A 10,874-nucleotide genomic window follows, 5' to 3' on the forward strand; every position below is an offset into this window, starting at 1 on the left:
GATCGTAAAAAGAAACTAATGATGACAAAGTTGGCCAAGATCTCGTTTTTTCAGGGCGTCAGATTATTTTTTTCACCTTTCCTGTTAGCTGGTTTTTTTTTATCATGCTTCAGTACACTTTGATTCCAAGGAGACGAACATGTCAGTCTGATATATGTTGATAATTTTGCGTGTGCACAGTCGAAGTCATAAATTTCATAAATTTTAATGAAAGTATATTGGCATGAAACGATTTAATATTCAAATGACCAATACTATTTGGCAAGTATGAGAATAAAAACTTACAATTCCTTTATATTTTATATCTTTGATACGTTCGTTCACCTGAACGTGGTAGATCTATTAAATGGAAAGTCAATCACTTTTGCTATCATATAGTATGTAAGAAAAATTAAAAAAAAAAGTTAGTTTTAACATGTCGATTAGGAAGTAGAGCGACGTTAACCGGCACAATGACTTTGCTTAAATGTTACACTGCAATTTATGTTGTATGACCACGGACTTAGATATCTTTGATATCCAGGGTTAAGCACAGGGCAACCCCCTGATCTGGGGTTAAAAGAAAATCATTCTGGGTCATAGGAACGTATCAAGTCCCTGTGGTGTTAAGGAAAATTGGGGGGAGATAGAGAAAATATAAAAGAAAAAAATATTACCGTCCCCGGGTGGGCTTGAACCACCAACCTTTCGGTTAACAGCCGAACGCGCTAACCAATTGCGCCACGGAGACGTTACACACAATGCCACATATGCTAAGATCAAGAAGCTAGAACAAGATAATTTCGTCCAAACTTCCGGTTGTAAGTGTTTTCTTCATTTCACGGATTGCTCTATCATGACGAGAAAACAAGCGTTGTCCTTGTCATAATGCTGAAAGATGAATCAGATAGCTGCAATTATCTTCTGTCAATTTGACCCAGTTGCCGGACCTAAGATAAGTTGTCAGGTAGGCATTTTTCACTGACAGTGCCAGTGGCTAGATGCATCTCTCAAATGCTGGTATCGTAACTTGACGTAAGGACCTACATAAGTCGTTGACTAGGTTTTATGTGTTTATTTCTTTACTGCACTAGGTCTATGTGAGTTAACAGAATACAGATATTTACTCTTATCGTGTGTAGTATTGTGTTACTGACGTGGAATATCGAATGGAAGATTTATAACGTGCCGAAATGTTATTCTTCATAAGGCCTTTTGTGCAATTAGACGACATTAAAATTCCATTTACAGTGAAAATATTACCCTTCATATGTTAACACACAGCTAGATAGATGTATTTATGCATGACATTTTTGAGATAAAGATTATGTGGCTGTCACATGTCTAAAAATTGTTGTAGATTCACAATTTTGTTAATTTTAGTGTGTTCAGGGGGAATAACTCTGTCAAGGGAGCTTTCCAAAATATGCATTTCAAGAAAAGGTTCCAGCTTGGCAAGAAAGTTATTTTCACCACATTGGGTGAAGATTCCCCTGTGTTGAGGATGGTAAATAATTATAACATATCAGAATATTTACAGTTCACATGTAAACAATTTATAAACTAGCCTGAGTTTCCGCTGGCCCTTTAGCTAGCCTACACCGGACTTAGACATTTTGACAGATTGATGTCTGGTGTGGGGCCCCCAACTGAATACTAAATTAAAGCAATATATTTGTAACACTTTCCTTCTTTTACCTAGGTGCCACCAGACTACATTAGCAGTAAAGGTTTTGATTCTATACACAACTACATCATCACCAAACCCGAGCTCCAGGGCAGACTCATCACAGTGTAAGCTTCATATTCAAGTATCTACCTAGGTAGATTTAATACATTAACTTAACAGACGTTTGTCAATGTTCTGACTAGTAAAAGTTTTCTCTGCCTCTATATCTTTCTTATCAGTTATAATAGTGGCAAAGTCAATGTTTTATTAAAAATTCTCATATATTAACTTAACCGGGCAATGTAATCTGATCTAGTGACTTTAATAAAGTCTGAAGTTGTTTAATTAACACAAAAATGGTTGACGCCACAAGGAACATAGCTATCGTGGTTTAATTTTCCAAAGCTATAATATAGAGGCTAATAATTGTTTTCAGCGGGATTTGAAACACAAATATTTTGATGGACTTTTCCCTATCTGTTTGTAGGACAGCATTAGACCATATTATCCTTGGTTGCCCTGTTGTCATTGACAACCCAAAGTATGCCAGAAATGCCCTCATCTTCAACTTGTGTTTTGTGTTTGACAAAGCGATGGACACATCTAACTATGAGCCCGTCGTTAAGAAATTGGCTGCCTACCTCACACAGCTGGAGGTAAGCCATACCATAGAGATTATACTGTTTTAAAAGTTTAAGACTAGATACTGAAGACCTGAAATGAAGTTTTAGATGTAAAGTATACAGAAATTTACTCATCAGTGCTTTTTGCTGAGGGGATTATGTGCTTATTAAGTTTTGGGTGGAAGGAATAGTTCCCTCTGCAGAAGGCAATAATGGATTAAGTATATCGTACTTATTACCTAAGAAACTTGTAGTGACAATTTGTGTGATGCACTAGCAGTGAGTCAAAATGAAGCAAACTTTGTCCCACTCACATCACACACCAAGAATATGTCTCACCCCTAGCAATGTAACAGCAAAATCCAGGCAGGGACTATCATTTCATTATTCTAGTGTGGTTATCCAATCAGTATCCGTGATTTGTCATGTGGAGTACTGAAATGGAAAAAGCTTACTGTTAATAGATGTACATGTCTAGCATACTGGGGTTTTAGGTTTACAGCATATTTCATTCAACACACAGCTTTACAATCTAATCTGTTGGTCCATTTTAATTATTTAAGGTGTACGCATGTTCGCTGGACTTATACCAGTTTTCACAGTTCCATTGTAGCCTTCAGAAACACAGGTTTAGGGACATGTACATAGGGATTGTTTCATGATTACATCAGCTGTCCTCTGATAAATGTCATCTACTTTACCATTACATTCCTCATCTATACTTATGGTAGACAGTTTGAAATTACGTTACAATAACCTTTTTTGGTATTATTACATTTTATTCTTAATCCATCAAATTTGGATTGAATATTTGAAAAAGGATGTCTGATAAAAATTTCCTGAACAAAAAATGATCAAGATTTATATTCCCATATGTGTTTTAGATGGAGAATGGTCTCTTGTCAGATGATCAAAGTAAGGAACGTCTACCATCTTTTCTTGCGGAACTGCTGTCCTGTCTGAATAATGATGGCACCTGCAGTATACCTATGGGTAAGATGATGCATAGACAGTTCAAAGTTTCATATGACATTTTGTTTACAAGCGTAACAGGAGATGAAAAAATGCAAGGCCAGACGGGGTTCGAGCCCGGGCCCCCCCCCAAACTCTAGACAGACGCTCTACCAGTTGAGCTATCTAGTCGCCGACGATTGACCCAATCTAGTTCTGCTACACCAGTACATGTATCAGCTAGACAATAAAAGGTGTGTGAACCTTATTGCAGAGGAATCGCATCCACTAAAAGGTTCTTATATGAATGTATATAAAGGCAGATAAGTGTATTATATTGTATCCTGTTTGTTTTTATTCCATTACAGGTGAGTTGTTCACTGTACATGTTATGTTTATACCTGTTATTTTGTCTACCTGTACATAAGAGTTGTGTTCAGTACATATGTACATCTGAAATATGTTAGGTCTGTTGTATTGCCACACCGGTGAATGATGAAGGTAAATCTGAAGCTTATTGCATGTTATTTTGTTACCTGTACAGGTGAGTCATGTACAGTACATCTTGTTACCTGTTATTTTGTTACCTGTTACAGGTGAGTCATGTACAATACATCTTGTTACCTGTTACATGTGAGTCATGTACGGTACATCTTGTTACCTGTTATTTTGTTACCTGTTACATGTGAGTCATGTACGGTACATCTTGTTACCTGTTATTTTGTTACCAGCACAGGTGAGTCATGTACGGTACATCTTGGGACCTGTTAGTTTGTTACCTGTACAGGTGAGTCATGTGCGGTACATCTTGTTACCTGTTATTTTGTTACCTGTACAGGTGAGTCATGTACGGTACATCTTGTTACCTGTTATTTTGTATACCTGTACAGGTGAGTCGTGTATGGTACATCTTGTTACCTGTACAGGTGATTCTGGTATGGTACATCTTGTTACCTGTTATTTTGTTACCTGTACAGGTGAGTCGTGTACGGTACATCTGAAGGTTCCTCCTATCATACAAGACCCACCCAACATACAGGACCATGATGTACCCATCATTATAAAGGACAAGCACCTGCTCAACCTGGCCTCCTTGGACCTCACAACTCAACAGGTAGGAGTTACCTCTCACAACATAATATGTACCAGGTAGATCACACTCTGATCTTGTCTATAGCATTCTGGGACTTTTGGCACTTCAATCTCTCAAATCTGTTTTTTTCTTTTATAAGATAAGTGGACACAGGTCCTTGCTCACTACATTGTCTTGCAAGTTTGTCACCTTCACTTCCATATACGTCATTGAAGGTTTAACTCAAAATGGCGCTGTGAATTTTGAATTTGAAATGATCATTATCTTTTTATTATGACATTTATTGGGAATGTTTTAATGAATACAAAAGTCAGTATACAAACTTACCAGTAATCTCATGATATATTGTTTCATATTCCATTTGTAAAAAAAATCATATAAGCGGGAGAATTAAATTGCAATGATAAGATGCAAAAATCATGGAGAAATATTACCAGAAACTTTGATTGATTTTCACAATCAGGTATTGATGTACATTGACGGCTTTCACCACGTGGCCAGAATTGAAGCAGAGGCAGATGTAGAGAGGAACCTGGTGAAGGCGTGTATACAGAACTTATTGTGAGTGTCAATGTATCATACAGAGAAACAGAAACTCTAACTCCTTACTGGGATGTACTAGTGTGTCCTACAGAAAAACAGAATCCCTAAATCCTTACTGGGAAGTACTAGTGTGTCCTACAGAGAAATAGAATCTCTAACTCCTTAGTGGGAAGTACTTGTGTGTCCTACAGAGTAACAGAATCTCTAAATCCTTACTTGGATGTAAAAGTGTGTCCTACAGAGAAATATAATCTCTAACTCCTTACTGGGAAGTACTTGTGTCCTACAGAGTAATAGAATCTCTGAATCCTACTGGGATGTACAAGTGTGTCATACAGATAAATATAATCTCTAACTCCTTACTGGGAAGTACTAGTGTGTCCTACAGAGAAACAGAATCTCTAACTCCTTACTCAGATGTACTAGTGTGTCATACAGAGAAACAGAATATCTAAATCCTTACTGGCATGTACAAGTGTGTCATACAGAGAAATAGAATCTCTAACTCCTTACTCAGATGTTGTGTGTCATACAGAGAAATAGAATCTCTAACTCCTTACTGGGAAGTACTAGTGTGTCATACAGAGAAACAGAATATCTTACTCCTTACTCAAATATACTAGTGTGTCATACAGAGAAATAGAATATCTAAATCCTTACTGGGATGTACTAGTGTGTCATACAGAGAAATAGAATCTCTCACTCCTTACTCAGATGTAGTGTGTCATACAGAGAAATAGAATATTGAACTCCTTACCTTGATGTACTAGTGTGTCATACAGAGAAATAGAATCTCTTAACTCCTTACTGGGAGGTACTAGTGTGTCATACAGAGAAAAAGAATCTCTCACTCCTTATTCAGATGTACTAGTGTGTCATACAGAAATAGAATCTCTAACTCTTTCCTGGGATGAACTAGTATGTCATACAGAGAAATAGAATATCTAACTCCTTACTTGGATGTACTTGTGTATCATACAGAGAAAGAGAATCTATAACTCCTGACTGGGAGGTACTAGTGTATTATAGAGAGAAATATAATCTCTTACTCTTGATGTAATGGTTTATCATACAGAGAGATTAAATATTTTGATCCTTGCTGTTATTGTACTAGGGCATCATACAGAGAAAATAGCTCTTACTTCTCAACACTTTTTTTAGATTGGTAAGTAGGGATTGAAGAAATGTTCATGTAGCACAACCAGTGAAGTGTGTATGTGTGACGTTTTAATGACTTGTACAATATGTACCTGGTCACCTTTATCAGGCAAATGACCAGTGAAGCATCTTTGTGTACATGTACTGGTCATTTTTCTGATGAAGAATGAAAGAGTACATACTGTAATACTCATTGAAAGGTCACATTTAAACACTTACTGGTTGTGCTAGATGAATCTTTCTGCAATAGAATCTCTTACTCCTTACTATGACATACATATACTAGTGTGTCATACAAAAGAAGAGATGTCATGTCACATAACTCTCCAAGGTCAGTGTCCTAAAGGTCAATTTCAAAACAGTGGTTGAAATGTTAGATTATATCTTAAGTGTGAAATTGTATCACCTTAGCCAAAAAGGTAACATTCATGGCAAGTGGCTAAAAGTCCAATGATTATTAGGTACAAAGTAAAGGTTTAGACATCTTCTGTCCTATGATAATGTCACAGCATTTCATTATACATGGTACGCACAGCTTGTAAATGGAATGTGCGAGGGGTTTACCTTATTGAGCAATAGGTCACATAATGTCTATTTTGTTTCAGAGTTCGCTGTTAGCAATTCTGAGCAACATCATATTTTTAAATGTCTCAATTCAAAATGGCAATTCCTGTGAAGGTATTTTTTGTTCAATATTTCAGACATTACAAGATCATCAAGATCATCTCCATTTTCCAGGTAAGAATTCAGTGTAACACCTCTCTATACACACACATACCCAAGATCTGTAATCTAACTCTCATATATTAATTATCAAAGTGAATATTTTCAGTTTCAACCTTTTGTCTACTTATGACTTTGTTCCCAGAAAAATTAACTTTTGATTGAAAAAGGACAAACTGTCCCCCAAAACACTGGGTAAATTAATACCTTATACCTGTATGTTGTCTGATACCTGTATGTTGTCTGATACCTGTATGTGCCTATTTAATACCTGTATGTGCCTGTTTGATACCTGTATATGCCTATCTGATACTTGTATGTACCTATCTGATACTTGTATGTACCTGTCTAATACCTGTATATACCTGTTTGATACCTGTATATGCCTATCGGATACCTGTATGTGCCTATCTGATACTTGTATGTACCTGCTTGATACCAGTATGTGCTTTTGTGATACCTGTATGTATGTTTGATACCTGTATGTACCTGTCTTATACCGATATGTACCTGTGTAATATTTGTATGTACTTTTCTAATAGCTGTATGCATCTAATACTGGTATATAACTTTACCTGTCTAATAGTATTATACCTGTATCTATCAAATACCTGTATACATATCTGTCAAATACCTGCATGTACCTGTCTAATACCTGTATACATATCTGTCAAATACCTGTACTACTGTTGTAGTACTCCAACATGTATACAGTCACACCTGAGATTCCAAAGCTGGTAGAAGATCGCCTCTTACAGGAGGAGTGTGTCCGCTTTGTGGCCAGGAAAGGTAAACTAGTGTACAACTTAAGGGTGTATGCTTGATAACTAATGTCCTGTTTCTCCTTCACAAAAGAGTTCCATATTAAAAAATGTTAAAACATGTTTTATCAATGCCAACTTCTTATTTCACAGTAGATATACATCGACAATCATGGATAGGAAGGGAGAATTAATGTGGTCTGTTCATAGAAATACTGATAAAAGGTTGTCACTATAAAACTATTGTTATTGGCAAATTTTAAACTTTGAAGAATGCTATTTTACACATGTGTTGACATAATTTCTGGTAAGTGTGACTTTGAAGTATTTTTACTGACCTTTAAATGGATGGTGACTTGATTTTGATGTAGCGGGTGATTACCCAAACTTCCGTGATGTATTCCTGCTGTACTCTGGGTTGACTGTTGGAACTACAGTGAAGGACCTCTGCTGCAGGTACAATCCTCATGCCATGAAAATTGATGAAAAGTAAGTGTCCTCGACCTGTCCAAGTCATCTATAGGATTTTAATATTATTCAAACCTTTATTTAATTGTAGATTTGGGTATAAATACGAGACCATTTTGCGGTGGATCACTAGATTGGGTTTCAGATAAATTGATATTATTCATTTAGGTTGGTCCTTGGTAAAACTTGTCTTTGTTTTTAGTTTTGCCCACAATTAGTATTGTAGGTGTATATTAATCACTTTGTCAGTTCATGCATCTGTCTGTAATACAAAGCGTGTGACTATATATCTCGGGAACAGGTTTAGTTTATATGTACACAATAAGCAGTGCTATATACATCACTTCTGATTACAGAAAGCTGGTCCAGTTTGGACTGATCAAAGGGTTTATACGAAGACTGCATAAGTTTCCAGTATATTTGCCAACAGAAGGTGAATCTGTTGTAACAGGAAGCCAACTCCAGGGGCTGTACAGTCTCTGTACAGGGTTACACAGCTATGACGAAATCTGTACCAAACTAGGTAGGTCCTGTTTTACCTAAACTACATGCAAGTGAATGGCTTTAATGCGAGAAATTAAACATTTTAGATACCTTTCAGAAACTGACCAATAGTAAATGTTTGAAGTTTCTAAACCATAATCTTAAAACTTGTATTAGCTCACTTGGCCCAGATGACTTCGTGCATTTATGCAGCTATAAGATCTGTTGTGTTTCCATCATCCATTTTTCATTAATAAGACTACTTGTTCAGAACTACTGAATTGATTTCGACTATATGATATGGAGCATTTCTTGGCCAAGAAAACAAAGAACTTGCTAAAGTTTGTATTCTTTTTAAAATTGAAAATCAACTGACTCAAGTAAGATAAATATGATAAATAACAGCGACTGGTCTATGTAACAGACTGAAACAATAATACATGTACACACCAAGACACTGAGTCAATTACATATATAATGTGTTGCAGGCATTACCTACCAAACACTTGATGACAAGATAGACAACGATCCCAACGTAGTTCTGTGCTGGAAGTGACAACGTTTCACGGAGATTGTGACTGTACTGTCAAGGACCACCATACAAAGCTTTGATCTGTGACCACGGTTGATGGTGCAAAGAAATCAGTCCAGATTTTCAGCTCAGGAATGGATTTTTTTAAAGCGGCCTTAGAAATTGTTAGGGATGCAGTGATGATGAGGTGTATGTTGTGGTCAGTTGGCCACAAAACAGTGCAGTCAGTACATAATCTATAAATAGAAGTCAAATTAAGGTGATAAATTCTATCACATGAGAACAGATTATTGAAGGATTCGGTCATTTCCAGTTTATATGGACTATGTGGATATTAGCTTGACACTCTTTACAGGATTTAAAGTGCTGTATTGTACTTTTATTTCATAAATGTTTACAAGTGTCTGGATTCCAAATGAAACTTACAGGTGCTGTCTCTGGAATTATTGGCGAAAGTAACTTTATATTACTAAAGCAAATTTGCTTAAATACCCAGTATGGTTAACTGGGTTTCACAGATTTCACAGACATATACCGAATTTGAATCCCCCAACCCCACCAGCCCCATTTTATTTTTTCTATACCTAGAGAGGAAGTACCCTTTTACACATCATATTTATATTCAATAATACCATGCTATAACATGTAGTATGATATTATAATGTTCTCCGGGCCGTTGTGGTAATCATGTTTTACTGAACCAATATTTAAGTTACTTTGTTATTTATGTTGATAGGTATGATTGATTTATCTTGATACACATATAATTGATGTATTATATGAAACTTCTACTGTTTATTTAATTGATGGATTTCTGTTTGTAAAACCAGAAGTATTATACCATATACAATTAATGACTGCACAATTTGAATGAAGGGTTTCATACTTGCCAACCATCCCCTCCCTATTTAGGAGGGAGACTCCCGAATTTGGACCTTTTAAATTTGATTCATTCCTATATTCTAAGATGCAATAATAGAAAATAGCTGGAATTTTTAAGAGATTTTTTTCCCTAGAGGGTTTATACAAACATTTTATTCATGTTTTAATATTGAACATGGAGAATCTCCCCATGAAAATTTCAAAAGGTTGGCAATTATGGGCCATTTCATACCTGTACAAGCCAGTGGACTGCCAATGTTTGTGTCAGCAAAACAGTTTGTATGCAGAAAACCCAGAAAGAAAGTACAAGTGAACATTGCATGTGATATAATATTTAAGTTAAGTCAGAATACTGTTACCAGATAGCTCTGTTTGTTAGAGCATCAATAGCTACCACTGATCATGTACCAGATACGTTTAAAGTACAAAACAGAGCTTGCAGCCGATGCAAGACAGTAAATACATTTTGTATATTATCTTGTTAAGTTGAATTTTACAATACAATAATACATGTATGTGTGAAATACAAATGATGAATAAATTGATTGCAATGCAAACAATGTTTTTGTATTTTATTTGAAAAAACATTCAAGAACTGAATTGAGACCAATAATTTAATTATAAACGGAGTCTTGTATAACATATAGAAGCTGACAACACACACAGAAGTCACATTAGTTTAACGATTCAACATGGTTCAATAACTATATCAGATCAGATTTTACATATACAATTCTCTAGCCTTGTGCGAGTATCCTAGAAGAACTTTTATTCAGGATCTGATATATATCAATTAGATTGTTGTGAAGGACTATATATAGTTCCAAAATCCATCAAAATTAAAATTCTTCAATAGAACTTTCAAATGACTGTTTCTTTAATTTTGAATACTTCCCTGGTACTATCATGCAAACATTTATTTGTGTTTTCAATTATGGCTGCCATGGTAACCAGTTAATATTTGCATAAATTAATGAAATTTGAATATTCAGTCAATTTTGACAGGTTT

General features: G+C 35.7%; 1 protein-coding gene and 1 non-coding gene across 2 annotated transcripts; one reads left to right on the forward strand and one right to left on the reverse strand.

Moving 5' to 3' along the window:
- Positions 1-656: 656 nt before the first annotated feature.
- Positions 657-730, reverse strand: Trnan-guu. The gene has a single exon. It is a non-coding gene; the product is annotated as a tRNA-Asn (tRNA).
- A 76-nt stretch (positions 731-806) lies between these two features.
- On the forward strand, positions 807-10,686 carry LOC110462238 (nitrogen permease regulator 2-like protein). The gene is made up of 11 exons (XM_021516116.1): positions 807-946; positions 1,682-1,773; positions 2,136-2,304; positions 3,156-3,264; positions 4,200-4,336; positions 4,779-4,876; positions 6,718-6,754; positions 7,435-7,528; positions 7,872-7,989; positions 8,325-8,491; positions 8,940-10,686. Exons 1-11 carry the CDS (start codon positions 878-880, stop codon positions 9,005-9,007), a joined length of 1,158 nt encoding a protein of 385 aa, XP_021371791.1. The 5' UTR covers positions 807-877; the 3' UTR covers positions 9,008-10,686.
- The last annotated feature ends 188 nt before the right edge of the window (positions 10,687-10,874 follow it).

This window comes from Mizuhopecten yessoensis, unplaced genomic scaffold (genome assembly GCF_002113885.1).
Source record: "Mizuhopecten yessoensis strain PY_sf001 unplaced genomic scaffold, ASM211388v2 scaffold10765, whole genome shotgun sequence".
NCBI classification, from domain to species: Eukaryota; Metazoa; Mollusca; class Bivalvia; order Pectinida; family Pectinidae; genus Mizuhopecten; species Mizuhopecten yessoensis.

Excerpts from the sequence above, each read along its gene's own strand:
- LOC110462238 (XM_021516116.1), top strand. The coding sequence starts at position 878 with ATGAATCAGATAGCTGCAATTATCTTCTGTCAATTTGACCCAGTTGCC. Across the intron at positions 4,337-4,778 it reads TGGACCTCACAACTCAACAG|GTATTGATGTACATTGACGG; the intron begins GTAGGAGTTACC and ends TTTCACAATCAG. Across the intron at positions 7,529-7,871 it reads CCGCTTTGTGGCCAGGAAAG|CGGGTGATTACCCAAACTTC; the intron begins GTAAACTAGTGT and ends ATTTTGATGTAG.